The sequence below is a fragment of the Corvus kubaryi genome, unplaced genomic scaffold (assembly GCF_017639235.1).
Source record: "Corvus kubaryi isolate FWS band 111438036 unplaced genomic scaffold, C.kubaryi_AGA036_p1.0 37300, whole genome shotgun sequence".
In the NCBI taxonomy this organism is placed as follows: domain Eukaryota; kingdom Metazoa; phylum Chordata; class Aves; order Passeriformes; family Corvidae; genus Corvus; species Corvus kubaryi.
The window spans coordinates 12,742,300-12,762,451 of NW_024581093.1; the positions used below are offsets into that span (position 1 = coordinate 12,742,300).

The 20,152-nt window shown below is 41.7% G+C and overlaps 1 protein-coding gene across 3 annotated transcripts in view; it reads left to right on the top strand.

Annotated features, from left to right (window-relative positions):
• The first annotated feature begins 4,294 nt into the window (after positions 1–4,294).
• MYLK3 (myosin light chain kinase 3) overlaps positions 4,295–20,152 on the top strand; it is a 33,440-nt gene continuing 17,582 nt past the window's right edge. Inside the window, exon 1 of one of the 3 annotated variants that reach the window (XM_042027562.1) lies at positions 4,295–5,603. In XM_042027562.1, the coding sequence (XP_041883496.1) occupies positions 5,511–5,603 (93 nt within the window). In that variant the 5' untranslated portion in view covers positions 4,295–5,510. Of the gene's footprint in view, positions 5,604–15,395; positions 18,663–20,152 lie in introns of those variants that run through there. The other 2 variants (XM_042027560.1, XM_042027561.1) reach the window with 2 other exon arrangements.

A 20,152-nucleotide genomic window follows, 5' to 3' on the forward strand; every position in this document is an offset into this window, starting at 1 on the left:
TGCATCTGTAGAGGAGTAAGGATACTGCTATTCCAGCTGTTCCCAGAGTTGAGCAGTTCCTTTATACTTAGAAATTAAGTGGTTTGAAAAAGGAGTTCTCCAGAGGCTGTGTTCTTTTGTTCCTGTGTTGGGTCTTCCCCGTCTGTATCCTTAGTTGAGAATTTACTGGGCTTTTCTGTGGGGAACAGATTCAGACATGATAAGGAAGGTGAACAAGATCCCTCCCCCACTGGGGGTGGGATTGAGAGTGTTAATCTGTGTTTTTCAGGACTAAGTCAAAATGGGGAAATATCTTGTGAAGAAGGTTTTTGAGGGCTAGAATGAATCTAGTTAGGGGACACTGATTTAAAGATAGGGGGGGAAAAGTCATCAATCCAGGCTGCCAAAGTTAAAATACAGCTAAAATATTTACCTTTGAATTTCAAATTCAGAATAGAGGATTCTGTAATTCTGATTTCAACATGTATATTCATGTGCTGCATGTGTACTTTATGGGGCTTGCTCACTTAAATGATGTCTCCTCTAGTTAACGAACCATTAAATGAGAGGCTGTAATTACCAACTCTGTGACCGCCTCAGAGTGGGCAAGAGGATATGTGTTAATTCTTTATGAAAACGACAGGATAGTGCATCTACAGGGTAGGAACTTGATAAAAATCTATCATCCCATGCAAGTGACAACCTATTCATCCCATGCTGGGAAACATGCCCGGTCTGCTCCTCTCCCTGCTGAAGGCTTTTCAGAAGGCAAGTAGAAGAATGATGTCAAATAATTTTGGTTCCAGTTACCTGTCCGTGTTTTAAACTAATAGGCTCTTGAACATGAAATCTGCACTACAGCAACTTTTTGTAAAGGTAAAATGAGAAAAGTTTGTCCTTCCTTTTGCTTTTGCTGTTCATTCCTTCACTAGTGGAGACTAGAAGGGTACAGGTGCTGTCAGGTTGACCTGTGTAACAAGGCTCAGTGTTTCACAGAAGGAAGAGAATGCTACCCAAAAATTGGCCCCATCCTTACAATGAAGACTTCAATGTGTTCTCCTTTGGACATTTTTTCTGACCATCAAATCCAGGTTTGCTGTGTAATGTGGTAGTTCTCAATGCAAAATCATCTAAATCACCCACCCGTATTTGCCGGGAGACAAAGTACATGTTGAGTCACTTTGCCTCTTAATCTGGTTTCTTTTTTTGGTGGTTGTAGCTATTTTCAAGTCTTCCCTTGGTAAGTTGTCTTTTGTGAGTTTATTCAGCTGCAAACATTATACACACTTGCTTTGGCAGCTGGAACAAAAGCAGAATAATGAAAGAATAAAAATTTGCTGGCAATTGTATTTGTGCTTTGTAGGCAGGATTCGTTGTAGTGCAAATCTTTGTGGGCTAATGAAGTTAAAGTAGGGCCTTAGATAGTATTCTTTTAAACAAAAGCAGCCTGCCCAAAGCTGTCTCTGCTAGTGTTTTCCTTCTGAAACAATGAGAGCGAATACTGCAGGTTTAAAAATGGAATATAATTTATGAGGCTCCTAGCCTTGGGCATGAGTCCTTCTGTAACTGGAATTTAAAACATAAAATGAATATTAATGAGGTGGGGAGGCTTTCAGACCTGTCCTTTAATACTAATCCATTGTGAGTGGAGTGGCTCTAGAAATGAGCTGATACTGGCACAGAGACAACCAGGAATTGACTGCTCTTAGGAAATGCCTCATCAGTCAAAGTCTTCACAGGCTCCTGAATACTTGTCCTGATCAGACACAGAAGGGCACCTGAACATTTCTGGTATCAATACCCTGCCTGCTGATTCTGTGTGCATTTCCCTGGGGATACTCCTGTATGCTGGCTTCCAGCTCTAGCTTGTTGCATGGATGGAAGCGTAATGAAAGGGTAAGTTATCAGTGCAGTTTGGAAGTGCCTTTGGAAGAGAACTGGGAACCTTCAGTTAGATGTTTAGGGCATAGTCACAGTGACTTAGGCTGGGTGACATCAGTATTAGTAGCTCCCTGTCCCTGATTATTAATGAAAAAAGGTTCTAAAATACTTAAGTGATTTCATAACCCTTAAGTGTGTGTAAAAGAAATGTGCCAAGTGATTAAAGCTTCCCCTCATTTTCAGGAAGAAAGATACTTTGTATTAACCATTTGATCTAAGGAATGTTGTTTAGATTATAAATTTCCTGGAAATGGGATGTTTGTGGGCCAGCACACCTCCTCCTAATTCACAGAGGCTGGTGCTGGGAGATGAGAGAGGTCACCTCAAAAATGCTGAGCCGCTTCGCTTTACTCTGTAGTTAGTGCAGGAATTGGCAAATGTGTCAGCAGCTGGCTGGGAAATCCAGTTCTGATAACCTCTTTACCTCTTCCCTTGTCTTGGTCTGTGCTCCAAATGCACTGATGGGCTGCTAACTTCTCTCGTTTGGAAGAGGAGTTCTGGAGTGTAAGAATAGCAGACTTGAAGAATTCCTCTAAAAGCCAAAGTACTAACCTTGATCTTGATTTCATTTGTTGGATGTTAACGTGCATGATTTTTGGTAAAGTTCTGCATTTATTCTATAAGTAAATGGTGTCTTGTGACACCTACAAAGCCTATACTCAGTGATCACTTTCCTTGCCTCGAGCTCACAGTATTTTAGGTCAAGGCACCAAGCTCTGTATTTCCCTATATGTAAAATGCATTAGACTTTACCCAGGTACTAGAAGAAACTGTAGCTGTGTCCATTGTCACAGCAATACATTTAACTTCGTGAAAAATGGACTATTTCCTCGTGGATTAAAAGTTCTATAGTTGCTACTAATTTGTTGCCTTTAATACTCACAGAATCACGCAGTCCAGAACTGACATTGTGGGACTGGAAATTACACTGGGGGAGAGAGAAGCTCCAAGTTATTTTTCGGAAACTAAATGGGAAAAAAAGCAGTCAGTGAAACTCATCATAATAATTATATTCTTAATATTAATTAATGAAAATACTGCAGGAAGGTGTTGTTTTACACTATGCTTCTGTATTTAGATCTGCTAATGGAAGGTTGCAGGCTGAGCATTGCTCGTTCCAGAGTTCTTGCCAAAGTTTCTAAAGGATTCTCTTTGTCATGCAAGCTTTCCCCCATGGCACAGTGCTTGCATGCTGTACGTGCCTTTGCTGCCACATTAAGTAATACTGTCTCTTTACTAAATCTACACTAACTGCATGGTTATTTGTGCTATTGGAATAAGTCACAAATATATAAAAATACTTCTTTCCCTCCCTTGGGTCTAGGGTCATTGTTAAGTCCTGCACCTCTTGAAAAGCTCTAATATTTGTTCTTTTCTTAGGTACTGGAATGGGGGTGTTTAATTCCCACAGTTATGTGTTAGTAAAAAAGCTGAAGGCCATGTTCAAGAGCTTGATGCCCATGTGGATGGTCTCCTGTTCCACTGAGAGTGGCTGGGTGGTGTTCCCAGTACCAGGAATGCTGCTTCAGGTGCTGCCACAAGGCTGGCAGCATTTGTGCCCTTTCCATGTGGAACGGCTCGGCAGCAGGGGCAGGGCTTTCAACTCAGAGGGCACCAGTGTTCCTGTGCCACTGCATACACCAAGCTCATGTGTCTTAAAAATTTTGGGGCAGTTTTGACCTAGAATTTATGGTTTAGTTTTGCCCTTTTAAAGGGCAGAATGGTAATAATAAATATTAAAGCTATGAAAATATTCTATGAGCTAGGAAAGGTTTAACTCTGTTTTACAGGTGGGAAAGCCAAGGCACAAAAAAGGAGTTAGGAATTATGCAGGGGTCTGACAGTTGAGACTGGTCTCACATTTCTGGAGGTTTAAGTCCAGCATCTGGGGCAGCCTCAGGTTGCCTATATCCCTTAAGCAGAATGTTACACTTTCAGCATCTTGGTAGAACTATCTCGCCTGTATGAGCTGTGCTCAAGTCATCCTGTACTCCAGGCAACCCCTGTTCACTTGTTTGTTGATTAGCCTGAAAAACATTCCCTGCCTGGCAGTAAAAAATGCAGCAGAGCAAGCATGGCCATGTACTCCATGGCTTTGGCCCTGCAAGAGTTCCTCACCTGTTTCTAGTTTTGTCTGTACTTATGTTGGTTTCATTCTGTTTTTTAACAGCATATTTGTTATTTTGCTATACAAACCCAGCTGGAAACACAACACTTGTTTTTGCTGTGAGAGGGGCAGCCAGCTCTGTACCCACACCTCTGGACCTGACATCTCTTAGATCATAATGATTAAGGTACAGTATCTTATCTCCATTGCTCACCTGATTGTTTCAGGGGAGAGTGCACGTGCACCCATCCTGTGGTAGAACGCACTTCTGTTGTGATTGAAGCAGTGAAGCCGTGGCCCATGGCAGGCCCTGGGCCGGCTGCCTGAGGTGCTTGTCCACCTGCTCAAAGGCAGGGCCATAGTGAGAGGCTGTCATTTTGTGTACCCATGCCTCATGGATTCAGCTTAATGTTAGATGGCTTGCAGCTTGTAATCAGAGATAATTCTATTACAGCTTGTTGGCTAAGTGGGAAAGGAAGGCACAGATTAAAACTGAAAACAGATTTGCTTCTACTTCTCTAGAACTTATTTCCTTCTTAGGTCATCCAGCATCTTGGTATCTGTTCTCTTTGTATATTTGTCCTCCATGGACACAAACTTACGGGTCAGAACTCTATTAAAAGAAAATGTATTTTACACAGGGCAAAATAAAAAGGAATTCATTAGCTGAGGACCAAATGCACGAGAAACATAATTTGGGTGCATTGTGGCTGTATATTTAACTGTGTAGGTAGAAAAAAATTAAAAGATCCTAGATCTAGGGCTTCACAAATATGCCTACATGGACTTCATGGCAATGTACACTTGTGTAAGTAGGTAAGGTGTTTTACAGACTGAAGTGAATGGCTCTGTGTGCATAGCATCAGATGTAGAAACAGCGCTTAAGGCATAAATAGGTATGTGAATTCTGATGGAGGATGAACCCTCCTGAATGGTCCTTTTGTGTCCATCCACTGTTCCCTCAATTCCTGTGCTAAAGAAATTGGAAACACAAGAAATTCCCAATGTGTAATATTCCCGTTGTGTTGAAGCAAATAACTTGCAGCAGTTATCAGTGTCACTGAAAAATAGAATAGCACTTGGATAAATGGCAGTCTTGTCATTGCTTGGCTGAAGCCAAGGTGCTGTCCTTAAGTTACAGCTAAAGCAAAGTAAAATTGGATGAAAATCAGCGAAGGAACAAAGAAATGCAAAGAAGGGACTGTTCAGTGATGCCAGAGGTCTGGCTGTCATCTTGTATTGTTTCCGTGCCCTGGAGTATCTGTTATCGGTGATTCAGGAAGTGAACTGCTGGGATATGGATAGAACTTAGTACTGCTGATAAGGCAGTGAAATGATTGAAATGCCTGGTGTAGTGTCAGATAAGATGAAATGCCTGGTTTATCATGCAAGCAGAATTCTAGCAAGATCCAGGGAGACTCTGCAGCTTTATTCAGTAAAAGGCTGCAGGCTACCAGGGTGACCACCAGACAAGCCAAACAGAATGGGGACTTTATATCAAGAATCTGCCCTGCACAGATCCCTACGTTTGAGCATGGGAGGATTTTGTGTTTCTGATTACATAAAGAGATTTACGGTAAGGGACTCCTTAGTGCTTTATTGTAAACCTGGTTTGAAAGTGAAAACTTTCTGGATGGCACAGATTTGGTTTCTGTGCCTTTTATAACATGCTCTGTGTGTCTGACATTCTTGGCCAGGTTGTGCAGCCTGTTGGCTTGCAGAACACCTGCCAGTGTCAAGGAGGTGTTTCTGAAATGATGACTGCGGCTTTGCCTTCGTAAATAAATTTACTTTTCGTGAGAGCCTTGGCATATTAAAACTTTAATTCTGACTGGAATATTTGTTGTATAGGATGGCAGACTGACATTCACGTGATGTGGAGGTTGGTTGTTACAGCTTTTTGCTTTGGTTGTCATATATGTGACATACGTGAGTTTTAAGACAACGACTCTGTTGGGCAGGCTGACACTGAGGTGATTTAATGAGCAGCCAAATTCTGCATTAGCCCATTTGACCTGTGGTAAAAGCAGTGCAATCACCTTGAGCGGTGGGCACTCAGTGCTTCAAAGGGTGCTCTGGGGTAGTCCTGGAAAGCTGTGAGATCAGAACCCCACTGTGCAAAGGTCTGAGGGAACAAAGCAAAAGAGAGCTGTGTCCAAAGCTTTCAGCTGATGGGCAGAGCACAGACCCTGTAAGCGCAGAGAGACGTGCAGACGCCACTGGTGGAAGAGAGAATGGGAATCTGCTTTTCTACCTTTGTAAGCTACTCGTTAAAACCCACTGTATTTTCAAGCTACCTGTGAAGTTCAGTTTTAGTTGCTACCATGGTAGGAAGTCTAGGTTTCAGCAGCTTGTTTGCATTTACCTACTTTTTGAGCTGCTGAAAAGATCAGTAGCAGAAAATGTACTTAAGCAACTTTAAAAAGAATTCCATGTACATATAATAATTTTCAAGAAATTAAAAAAAAATAATTGTAGTAGTTGCATTTTAAATTAGAATAGATCAAATTGCTGTGGGGTTTTTAAAACTGTTCTCTTTCAAAATTTTGAAGAAAGGATTTCTTCATGTATTTTGTTCAATAACAGCTGTAATGGGTTTTCTTAAAGAGCTTGTATTTGTAATTATCTTTGTGTTTTAAAGAGCCAGTGGAGTAAATGAACTAAATCAACAGCAATAAACCAAATTCTGGCTCGGTTGAAGAAAGGACAAAATTTCTACTAATTTCAAAAAGTAAGATATTGTTTCAAAGTCTTAAATTCCTCTAAGGTAATGACATGTAGTGGATTTAATAGCCAAGAGTATAATATGATTTTTTTTTATCATATATTACATAAGAAACAGAATGGCTCAGAAGACCAGACACCTTTCATATCCCAGTGACTGCATGTTTTGTTGTCTATTTATGGCAACATAGCAGAAAAACATTTTGGTCTATTAATTTGAATATACTACTCATCTGTTCCTCATGTTGAAGAGATAATGATGTGTTTAAATTGTTTGTGTTCAGCTTTTTGTTGAAGGTAATAAACAGCCTGAAATACATGCAATTTTCTCTTGCTTTTTTCTGAAGGAGTGCAAATGGAAGATATTTTCAGAAGGACTACAGAAGGTGGCCCTAGAACCATAAAAACAAATGAGCCAGGGTTTTTTGGACTAGTCGTGTCTTGGGGGAAAATAAGTCAGTACTGCAGTTATCTGTCTCCATAGCATTCTCTGGCTTGGCTCTGTGCAGATCAGAGTTAGTGTTTTGCAATGAAGACTATAATGAGATTCAGAATGTCTTGTTTCTCTGTAATTGATCTGTTGGGTGACTGAGTAATTCTTTGATACTCATTACTTCAATTTCCTTTTCCGTAAAATTAGTGATAATGGTGCTTGTCTTCTGGAAGCACATTAAGGTAAAAGTTATCCACAGGTAAAAGTTGTCTTAGATTTAGTTTGATTCATTGGTTTTCCTTGTTCTCAGTGCACTAACAATCAGAACCAACTTTGTTTTGGATGTCTCACATTGGATTACATCGCTCTGGCCAATTTACCGAACTCATTATGTTTATCTCTTGGAAAATCATTCTTTGTTTTGTTCACAAAGCTAGTACTCAAATTCATGGAACATTGCAAAGGGAAGGATGCTTTTGGAGGATGTGACCAGCAGAGAACATATAAGGATGAATAGTCTTGGACCACATGTGCAATTCTCAGTAAAGCTGGTGAGAACTGCTCTAATGTGTAAGTTTAATATTAACCCTAGTGAGAGCTCTCTTCTCCCAGTGCCAGCCTACAGATCAGGTTTGAGACTGTCCCAGCAGGATCTGCTGGGTGTGTGTACAGTTTTGATGTCAGTAGTTGCAGGGGGGAACCTGTTGTTTGCATGTTTGTGGGCTGGAGTCTCCTGGTGCAGTACCTGGGGATCTGCCTGCTGCTGCTCCAACAAGTGGCTGGCTCAGCTGACTGGGCTGTTGTGGAAGGATCACAACCCCAGGCAGCTCTGTAACAGTGCCCTGCATGTTTTTACAGATTGATTGCAACTCTGTTATTGCTCAGAGGTACAGTGGAGGGGGAAATCGGTGCTCAAGCAATAAGATGAGGCATTTTTTGTCTCTGAAATTAATTGGGCTCTTAGGAGAGGCAGTGATAGGAGTGTTCTAACATGTGCCTGAAGATCAAGTCGCCTGTACTTCCTCAAGGCTTTTCCTTTCAGAACTGAACAGCTTTGATGTTCACCTACATCAATCCTTTTAGCCTTGGTGGCAATGCTGTCTTTCTTCTGCTGACTTGCTGGACCTAACTCTTCTTTTAGGACACAGACACTTAATGAGATATTTGAAGTTACCTAGTCATTCACATAAGTTAATCTTGATGCTCCTTTCCTCAGTCATGTTTATGGGGGGGGGGGTATGCATCCCACTCTGTGGGGGTTTTTTGGAGGGGCTAATATCTTGCTGCTTTTCATACTCAGAGTTGTTTTTTCTGAGTCATGTGTAGAATTATTTGGAACTCCTCAGGTAGTGTTGGTTCACATCTTGAACTTCGTGTGATTGTTTTCAAATGTCTTGCACTGTGCAACAATTACCTTTGCTTTAATCTCTTTAAACAGTTGTCTCCCATTTTGTGGATGCTTGGACAGCAGAGCTGCTGATGGAGACCAGGCCTTGGTACCTGCAGTTCAGGCTCCTGTTTACCTGGGAAGTCACTCCTCTCTCTCCTCAGCAGAGCAGCTCTGGGATCCAGGCTCTGGACAGTTCATGTACTGCAGGGCCCAAACAGCCCTCCCAGGGTCCAGATTCTTGGCAGGCTATGTGCACACTGCTGTGGAGAGCTCACAGACAGGCAGACAGACTGAAAGAAATGAATGGAAGAAGGAAGCCATTCTGAAGGTTTGGGACTTTTAGAAAAATACATGATTGAAAACTTTCTGACCAGCTCAGTTGTTAACGCTGTTTCCCCAAGCTTTGTGGGAACTCAAGAGGAAGATGTCACGTGCTCCAATTTAAATTTTGCACCATAGTGGTCTGCAGTCTAAATATACTCTATTGAGTATCCTTTCAGACAGTTCATATCCCAGAAACTAAAGTAGTAAACTATATATAGTCTCTGACATTACAATCCAGGTTTGTTTTCACCTTCTCCATGGCTGAATTGAGACAGCAGGAGCTAACAGGTCCTCCTGCTGTTGTCTTCTATATTTGTGGCTCACCTTTCACTCTCTCATTTGTGTCCTTGTTTTGTTGTTCAGGCTTGAGCAGTCCATATGCTTTCTGACTGACCCATCTTAGGCATACTTCTGATTTCAGGTCCCCAATGCTTCCCTTCAGAGACCTGATTCCTGCCAGCACTGTCATTGCGTGTTCACTGGTATTGTATGGGGCTGGGTAGAGTTGAAAAGAACTGCCCTTTTTCTATAAATGACTCTGTTCTGGAAGTTTTCTTGGTGGGTTCCTGTTCCCAGTTTCAGCTGAAGTCCCCAGGAGCCCAGTGTAGGAAGCTTCAGGGTTCTGGTTAATTCTCAGCACCTCTTTAGGAATCAGCACAGCTTGAATCACATCTTCCTTGACCTGTCTTGCTATAAAAAGAAAACAGTTTGCTACAGATTTGATGACTGACCGACTTTCTTGTTTCTGGGTTTGCTTTATGCAGAATTATCAGGTTTAGGGCCAGAAAACACTGGCACAAGCTACCAAATGGTTGTGGGTCATCCCACTGCATGAGGCAGTTGTCACCATGGCCAGCAGGGATGGCTTGTCTTGGTAAGGCAGGTAGAAAGCTGCCAGTCATTGCTGTGGGCCTCGGAGCTTGTTTTTGTGGGCACTTTTATCTGTGTTATGGTCAGCACAGAATCCACGTTTCACTGGATTCAGTTTAGACAAACTTTGTCAGAATTTTCCCTTTTCTTCTTTTGTGGTGGAACAAGAGCAAGAGGCCCCTGTATTTCACTGTTTTCAGGGACTGTATGAAGAGACTCTTGCCAGCTGTAACTTGCTTAACCTCTCTGCGGAATATTGCTGCAGTATTTTCCAGCATCCAGCCCCGTGTTTTAACTCCTCTCCTAATTTCTTGCACTGAGAGGATCTTGTGCTGTAACTGGATTTCTGGCTGGCACTGCCCTACTACCTGTTAGTGACAAATACTCATGGTATCAACTAATATGAAATCCAAACAATTTATATCCTGGATCTTTTATCAGCACTGTTATTTGCTTGCTTTCCTCTGAGTGATTTTTGGCTTTATGGTGCCAGGACTTGGGGCTGTTTTTGTAGTCTAGCACTGATAATCAGTGTGTCTGCGTTTACACTACAGCTGTCTCTGCAATGCAGCTGGAGATCTAATAGCAGAATTCCAAAATCGATGATTTATTAGTTTTAATTCAGGAGCCTCCTATGAGTGCAGAGAAATGTCTGTGTGGCTGAGGAAAATTCATACTCTGGAGTCTGTAGACAGCTGATTTAAGGTAACAAGGTGATTCAGAAGCAAAACTTCCTGAGTCCTGATAGAAGCCTTGCAGAGAGGCACTGGGGGGGTACTTAGTGTTTTGGGAGTGGAAATGGCTGTACCAAATGTGCTCTGGATTTCTGTTTTTACTGGATATTTGTACTGAGATACTAACCTCAGATGTAAAAATAGATCACTGTGCTAATCATACCCCTGGAGCCCTAATTCAAGGCTTCTCATTCACACCCAGCTGTTCTTAAGCTATCTGCTTTACAGAGATAAACTTTAAAAATTGCTTTCTCATTCCTTGCTCTGAGAAGCTTGATTCCTGTTGTTAGTTGCTTTCTGCAATTCCACTGGCATGTGATATAATGCTCTTATAGGCAAGCTTTTCTGTAGATCACATTCTTTTGTTTGTTTCCTGTATACTTCTTCCAACCTGGTGAAAACTACTGTTAAGTTTAGCTGGAGATGTTTTTGACAGATGGATGCAGCAATTTCTCTGCTTTTTGCCAGACATTGAAACATTCACCTAAAGGAGAGCAAGTGGCTTCTATCTGAGCTTTTAATTACTGAGAAGAGTTTGCAAAACCACTGCTTTTTGTACACAAACTCTTTTATTCTGAATCTTTTTCAAAGTAGTTTGTGTCTAGACTAAGCCTGAACTGATGGTTATTCCTGTCTTTGTGAATGATGTCAAAGCAAAATATCAGCCAGATCTAAATCAGCAGGTGAATACAGCACATAACAGACTTCATTATAGGGCAGATAAGTATTTACTTGATCTAGAATTTCCTTAACATCGTGTTTTGGTTTTTAGTGGGGAGTAGAAATGTCAAAGAGTGTTCTTACTTAAAAAAATCCCTGTGCTGTTAAGGTCCTGTAAAGACCATTATTAGCAAGGAGCAGTGACCACAGTGCTTGGTGCTTGTTGTACCACAGTTGGGAACGTGAGTGAGGGAAAAAATTCAGTGACTGAGGCTCCAGCTTGCACAAGGCCCGACATGATGGCAGCAACTGCTTTTGTAAGCGCCACCTGGGAGGAGTTTCCAAGGGTGTGGGGCAGTAGCCAAGGCATGCTGGAGTCCAGTCGGATGGTTTGGGAGGCTGGAGGCTGCCTATTGCAAGGCTGCCTGTGAACACTTCCATCACTTAATTCCAGTGCAATCCAGCATGATTTGAGGTGCTTGTGTGTTTTACCTGTCAAAGAGCTAAACCACTGCAGTGTAAAATTGTGCTCGAGGTGATGATACCTCAGTCAGTATCCATGAAGGATGGGGGGGGGGGGGCTGGAGGACAGAGTTCTTGCCTTTTAACCATGGGAATTTAAGTGGAGAAGCAAATAAAGTAGTGTAATATATTCTTGCAACAATTGTCAGTCATGGTGGTGGGAAAGGTGAAGTTGGAAATGATGGTTACAACATGGAAATGATTAACAAGTTAGTACAGCTCTGAGTGTGCATTCTTGTTGGTTTTTTTCAGATTTGAAGCTAAAAAGATCTCCTGAAGTAGGAAGGGAGCAGAAGTGCAGAAAGCACAGTGCAGTTAGGGGATTTTCATCTTCTCAAACAAAAGCATGTTGCTGGCAAAGCAGAGGCTTTTCTGAGGGATTTGATTTGAAGCCAGTCAAATTTCAAGTCAGCAAGAACAATTGTACTGGTTTTAATGTGTTTTGGAGCAAACTCTGGATTATGTAAGTTTGTTTTCCAGAAAAGTTGACTGTCTAGTAATAACCCCTTCTTATGCAACAGGTATGTTCCCTATATGTCTATCATGAGAGCCCTATCCCATTGCTTCAGTGACAAGAATTTCCTTTTACTGATTTTATTCCTGTTGGCATTACTGCACAGCCAGGGCTACTCTTCTGTGTTGTGGCAGATCCCTACTGACTTAGAATTACTTGTACCTGAGCAAACTGCCATTGACACAAGAGCATTTGGCAGGTGTCAAGTGGGCCTCAGGGCTCTCTGCTGAGCTCCCAGTAGTACTGAGAAAGCATTTTGTAAATAAGATGCTTCTTGAATCCTAGGGAAGCTTTTGTGGCTTTAAATCAGCAGGCTTTATGAGGAACTGACTGCATTAGATATAAAACTGCTGAAATTCAGAGAAAGCAGGAACAGCATGACTTTTTTGTTCAGTTTTCAGAGGAGAGGTCGTTGTTGGAGGGTGTGGAGGAGTGGGAGCATGAATCCTTACCACTATCCCAGGGAAACATTCTCAGTTGCCACTCTTCTGCTCCAAGTTAGTTAAATAGTTTAATAGCTGCTTAAAAAGAAAATAAATTGAAAGGATGAAAATTCAAAGTAATGAGCTTCTTAATGTAGTTTCTGTGAGTAACAGACTTGGTGGTGAGAATAAGCTCTGGGGTCAAGTGAGTGAATGTGGATGGACAACAGGTGCACTTTTGGCCTCCTGAGAGGCAGAGTAACCTGGTGGAAGGACTGCAGGCAAATGGTAAACAGTGTTATCTAGAAATCTCATCACTTTGATGTAAATGAAATGTCATAATTGATCTGTTCAGCTCTCTGCTGTCAGCTGCCTGACTGAGATGCATTACAGTAGTGCACATGATCTGGGGTTCAGTAACCTATCCTTAGCTGTGCTGCTGCCTGGAGATTTTTCCTTAGATTCAGTTGTCTGAAAAATAATGAAATGGAAGTGGGGGAGGAAGTCAGGACTTGCAAGGGTATTTCCTAATCTACTGTGTTATCAGCTTTCTGTCATTAAATACATAGAAACCCCAAGTTTCTACAGTGGTGGCTAAGATTGAGTGTACCTGGCACCACAGTCATGTTGTGACAGAGATAATATTGAATTGTATCATGCCAGGGTCACTTGGGGATACCAATAGTGTTCCACAGATCCTTTTACTCGGCAGGTGGATTTCAACCAACAGTGACATGAGTGGTACATTAAACGTGGGTTTCTTGGCCTTCTAAAGCTGGTATGGCCCAGTTCCCGGGGTGATCTGGTCCCAGCAGGAAAGCCAACCATTGGACTAGATGGATTTATCCAGGCTGTATGGCATATCCTGCCTTTGGAAGTTATTCCTCTGAGTTAGAGCCAATGCCTCTTTTGTATTTGCCATTGTGAGAACTGGTCTGTTGCTGCACCATTACCCTGTGGATATAAAAAGTTTACCTTCTGTGCTGTTCATGAGAAACTAGGTTTAATGTTTCAAAAATTTAGGTACCCTAGAAAGGTTCAGTTACCCTTTCATCTGCTGGGGGGAAAAGTAGGAAATTTATGTTAATGAGCTGCAGCAATTAGATGTAGATTAAGTAGATTTTCATTATAACTTGAAAAAGCTGAAATCTGGTTTCTAAATATGTAAAAGATATTTGCTAGGTTTTTTGTTGTGTTTTTTTTTTTTTTTTCTGCCTGAGCAGTGTTTATCAGATGTAGCCAGATTGCTCTGAGCTTATTTGCTTTGGCTATTCCTTTTGTGAGCTCCTGATGTTTTGCCACATTGAGTTCTCCATCTTCTTAGAACTCTGTTGCACTGCAAACTTTCCCCAAAGCCTTTAAGTTCTCTATTAAGTTTTGGCTTTTTATAGGCCATATAAAAAGTTATTTTTTCATTTTCCTATGTATTGTCAGCCATCTCCAGTTTTACAATGTTGTTGGAAGCAATGCAACAATCTAATGAGATGATCTGTTTGAGCAGCTGGTTTTAACCTCTGTGACATTTCTTGTTTGGGGTATAAGTCTCTGCTGTCACTTCAGTACATGGTGTAGATTTTTTTTTTTTTTTTACTTCTTGTTTTCTATTCACTCCATGTCTGAGGATTTTTTCCTTCCTTTGGGTCAGACTTAGCAGGGAGGAACTGTAACTAAACCGCCATATGATAGATTTTCTATGGTTAAATGTGACTTTTTCTCTTGTTTTCTGACACCTCTCTCTCACAACTGGGAGAGTGTGTGTGAGGTGAGAGCCAAAGAGGAATAAACTCTTCTCCCCCTTGAGAATAGAAGTCTCTTTGGCATCATTGGTTCAAGGTCACTTGTAGTTCTGTTTCTCCAGCATGTGTGTTCCTTTTCTCTGCATTCCTGAGATACCTGATACCTTGGAGGTGTTCTAAAGGGATCAGAGTTCAGTTCAGCAGACAATGGAATCAAGGCAGTTGCCTGCGCACTTCAGATCCCAGAGCTCGTTTTTTGTTACCTGGAAGAAATGAACAGGAAGCCTCAGGAGACCAATGGTCACCAGAAACTTTGTTCAAGTTACATCCAGACTGGGATGGAGTCTTGTGGGTCACCAACCAGTTTTGGCAATGCCAGCTGGGGTGACTGAGCATAGCTCTGCTCTCTGCAGAAGTCCTGCAGCATTCCCTGGTATTTGTTGTTTATACAACACACTGTGAAATTTGGGGGTTGAAGATGAAGCACCGTGTGTTGTGGTATCTAAGTGCAAAATGTCATTATAAGCAGTAGCTCCTCACAAAGAAAAAGTGAGTTTAATAGGCTGTGGCACTTGTCACAACAGCTGTGCTTTTTTGTGATGTCGGGCATTTTAGGATTTTTCCCTTATTTTTTGGTAACTGTTGAAAGGCTTGGGACTGGCAATGGAAATAAATACTCTCTCCAGGCTGCTCAAGCAAGATCTGAACACTGGGCACTAAATCAATGTTCTGAACAACAATTGCCTGCTATTGTAATTCAAAGCAAAAGGAATAAAAGGGTTTTTGCCAGTATTTGAGCATATTATTGTTACAGTGGGGATACTGCCAACACGTGTATCAGACAACGAGCCCCGTGGAAAAGAAATATCTATGGACAGATTCTTGCTAGATGTTTCAGAGATGTTTATTTCCCCAGCCGCATGGCTGAGGATCTGCTGAGGAACTGCTGCAATCCCGGGACTGAGGGTCCTTGCCCACGCAGGGGAACACAAAAAACCAATGGGGAACGAGGCTGAGCGGGGGCAGGGAAACACCGTGCCTCCCCCCAGGGCCCCTCTCCCCGGACCACATGGCAGGGGGGGAGACCCCAACATATTATCGTCCTGAAGGCAAGACAAACTGTTAGACCTGCCAGAGCCGTTTTTTCTGTTTGTGTTTGCCAGCAGTGCAAAAGGGGAGAGTGTGGAGGAGAAAATGAAAACAAAAAAGAAAAGCTGACCTTAACTTTGTGACAGATGTTTAAAACTTTTCACTTTGGTCCAAATGAGGTTTCTTTCTCTGTCCTTCACCCATCTGTAATTTTGCAGTTGTTTATGGATGTACAGTTTGATGTAAGTAGTGTAATAAGTCAAACAGCTGTATCTGAGTAGGAGGCAGTTGTGGCAGGATATTCCCTGTTCCTCAGACAACACTGGCAAGGAATATTTGCTGCATATTTTTAGCAAGAATTCTCTGTAGAGCATTATCTCAAACATCTCTAAGTGCGCTGTGTGAGCAGTTATTGGGTGGTGACATCTGGTCCATGTAGCTGGAATACACAGTGCGTGTGGCTGAATCCAGAGGAGAAAGGGATGGGATTTTTTTTTTGAAGCCCCATTTTTTGCTTTACACAACATTTACCACTAGTCCATTGCATGTGAGGAGGATTAAATCAGCAGTTACATGAATAATAACACTAGTTAATAACAATTGGGCAGCATTCATGCTTTTTGCTCTCAATTGTTAAATAACTAAGAAGGCAGTTCCAGGTTTTGAAGGAGTCCTGTTTGCCCCCAAGCATGCCCAGAGGCCAGTTGTGCTCGATGGTTGTACTTGCATTGTTTCCTGGCCGTGAGCTGTGCCTGGAATAGCACATTGGTGGTGGCAAGTTGAGTTCTGAGTGTGCAGTTGGGGATGACTTTCTGTGGCTGTTTCCTTGTTGAAGTATTTGCTCTGCATTGTCTGACTTTAAATACAACACTCTAATGACTCTACCACTTTCTTTTTGTTCCTAAGAGGACAACATTCAACAGGTACTCTAGATTTAGTGAATTATATTGGTTGTTTCTATCTTTTGTCATCAAGCATGTTTATAGGCTTGAAAGAATTAATTACTTGGAGGTATTTGGCTAAAAACTCTGATTATTTAAACGCAGTAGTAGAGTTGCAAGGCATTCATTGCCAGTGTCCTTCAAGATAGAGCTGTATATTTTACTGTGTTGTATGGGATATCACAAAACTTACACCATTCTATCCCCACCACCAGTGACTTTAAAATACCTTTTTGGTCAGGAGAAGTGATATGGCATGAAATGCCAATTTTTCTTCTAAAGTCATTGCTTGGTATTCAAACTTTCCCGTGAAGGTGATGAATAGTCCAAGTCTCACAGCTTTTGCTGTGTTTGGTAAAGCTGGTTATTGGCCTCTAAATGTCACAGAACCACCAGGTTGGCTATAATTATATGATGGCCTTGGTAGATTTAACACTTTTTTTACTGTAAAGGTAAAAATTCTTGTCTTATGGAAGTGGCAAGGACTCAGCATTGTCTTGAGAGGGTAATTTTAATGCTGCTGCTACTCTGTGGGAAGGATTTTAATGTCTAGGATGTCCTATCTCATACAGGAAATTCACTTTAAGAGTGACATTTTCTTTCCATATGCCCCTTACAAAAAATGAGGAAGGGACTGGAGACAGAGGGATGCTCAGTATCCCAAAGGCCGGGGCTTTGCTGTTGTTTGCTGTCAGACTCCTGTGGCAGCAGGGTTTCCCCACTGTTCTCCTCCCTGCTCTACAAACGGACCCGGGAAAACCAGACATTGTCGTGTTACAGTGTCACATCTGGCATGGGACAGACTGCTCTCTCTTGATGCCACAGTTCATCCTCTGTGGCAGGGAACTGACTCCCCTTCTGTGTGGTATTGTAAGGGTGCATTCATTAATGTTTCTAAAGCATTCAGAGCTGTGGCAGTCGAGCCTGTGCAGTGTGAAGTGACTCTTTCTGTTCTCTAGGGAATGTAATTTGTGTAGCAGATATGTTGTGATTCAGAAGTGAAAAGCAAGTCAGTAACAAATCGTTTAAGATTTATGATTTAATGATTTCATTGCTAATAGTTTGACTAATTCTGCTGTGCCTTCATAATGATTTTTTTTTTTTAACTTGGTTCATTTTTATAACCGGGGAGAAAGATTTAATTTTAGAAGTTTCAGTTGACAAAGACATGCTGGTGCTAGATACGTATTTCAGATCATTGTCATTGTACTCTATTTTTAAATTCAACTGCCAGCCAACTGAAAGAGCACCCTGTGTTGATGCTGGGTGTTCTGCATCCATGCTACAAAGCTGAATTCTTCTAAGCTGAAGCACAAGGCCAGCCAATTTACTTTTATGTTTTTCCTGTTTAATGAAGGGAAATGTTCTAGCACCTTTTCATTATCACAGAACTAAAATCGGTCATGAAAACAATTCCCCTCCCTCCAGAGGCCTGTGCAGGCATTGGCCGTTGTTAAGATGCTTGCCTATCAACAGCCACTCGAGAAAGAATTTTAAATGGTTTTGTGACGTCAAGGAGGCACAAGAAAACATAGTCTGGTGCCAAGTTGCCTCCATCATTGAAAGCCCACAGTAAGAAATAGATAACACAGAAATAAATCTTTTGTGCAGTAGCTATCTCATGATACGTTCTAGTGACTCCAGTAAGTGAGCTTGTCTGGTATAGGAATAGCTGAAGAAGATGAACTTTCAGAGCCTCATTTTCTAATTTATGCTTAATGAAAACCAGCCTAATCTGTTTGACTTCCTGCTGTCTGGACACAATGTCTGCGGGGAGCTTGGACCTCGCAGAGGGAAACGCCCTGACAAAGTTTCAGCCTACAAAAGTGAGCAGTTTAAGTACGGTGGACAAAAAACTGTATCTCTTGAATGAAAAGATGGACAAACTGTTGCATTTCCAAGAAGACCTGACAGGCAAACTGCAGCAAGTTGACAGAAGCATTGCTGATGTAGGAAATGGCAGTAACAAGTTCACAGTATCCCGAGCAGCTCCTGATGACACAGATGCAATGCAAAAGGGCCTGAAGGTACCGGACAGTGCTGCCCAAGCTGACGTCCAGAGCATATGCTCAGAAGTGTTGAATTTGATGAAAGCTGCCCAGCTAGATGCCTCCAAGCATAAGGAGAGGCTGGCAAAGATAGAGAAAAGGGTTGATACCCTGGATAAAGTTATTACATTTGTGGGAGAAGTATTAAAAAATTCTAAAGTAGTGGATTTCATTCTCAAAGGCATTGTGCCCTGGAAGAAGGGGAGTCTGCTGGAAATCCCTGTTGAGGTTGGTTTAGTTTTACTGTTCTTCATTTCACTTTATGACATAGCAGGGCTTTAGGCTCTCCTGTCAATCTCTTGCATGATGTTTAATTCAAGATTTCCTTTCTGTGTTGCTGCTACAGGTTACTGCTGGGACCTTCAAATTGCAAGGCTCTTAAGGCAGGGAGCAAGCTCAAAACATTGTCTGAGGTTCCTGAAGGGTGCTGGGCAGTCCTGTAATGAGTGTGAGAAGGAGATTGCTACTGTAAAGGAAAATTCAGCTTCTACCAGTGCTCAGAGCTCAGCAATGTCACCCAAATTAGTGACTGAATTGAGGCCCCAGAGAAAAGAATGAGTAACATACTAGAAGTTTGGGTTGTTTTTTTTTTTTTTTGAGAGAAGCTTCTATTTCTTTGTTCATTCACAAATTCTGAATCCACACCAGTTCCTGAAACCTGTGCTGACTTATGGTCATGTTACTGAGAAATTTATGTTGTCCTTAGACATCTTAGTTGTCCTTAGCTACATTTTTTTGATGCAGCTGTGACTTCGTCAACTCCATTGACATCGTTCACTCCTGAAAACAAGTAGTTCTTGTGTTTGCAAGTTCCCAGACATCCGTTCCTAAGCATTTCTTAATTATTGAGGACAGGGAGGGAGAAACAGCAAGGCCAATACTTAACTGATACGGTATTTTGAAATAGATTAGCCTTGTTTTTTAAAAGTTACAGGCATCTGGAATTAGTTCTTTATAATGGGAGTTTCCATTTTTCACTATGGCTTCTATCCCACCATGGGGACAAAAGGGAGGAAAACTGCAAGAGCTGGAATATTTTTATTGATTCCAAGAATCTGGTTGTATGTAGAGATGTGATTACAGTAAGGAGAATTTAGCTCAAATGAAAATGTCCATTTCTATCTTAATCCAAATATTTTTTACCAAAACTAAAATGTTTTGATGGGAAGGTACATCTAACCCTTTAGAAGAACAGGGCAGTGCTTGATGCCAGTGTAACTTTTCAGGGTTTCAGTGCTCTCCCTTTTTTAAGTGCCAGCGGCTAAAGTGAGCTGGCTGTTAGGAGACAGAAGAACTTATAAAGTGCTTCAATGAGTGTTGAGAGCAATAAATCATGCATTAGTTATCAACCTTAAATCTGGATAAAGCTCATACTTCCAGTTCCAACTTCAGTTCTACAGGTTTTTGGAGAAATGGAAAAGTCTCATATGTTTTGGGTAAAGCTGTGTTGTTACAGTCACTGTCTGCAGTCACTGCAAAATGCCTGGAGACAGATACTGTCCTTTGCTTGATTTTGTGCATGGGCAGATAGAAATTGAGAGGTGAGATGACCTGCTGGTGACAACCTGGTGGGCTGGGATGGGGTGGAGGTCTGTGTCCCAGGCTCTAACCTGTGCCTTGGTTGGAGAACAGTCAGGGTGTACTGGGTGAGCAGTTTTATGGCAAACTGCAATATGACCATCATTGTCCTCCTTTTTTGTTTCTGGTCATGAACACTT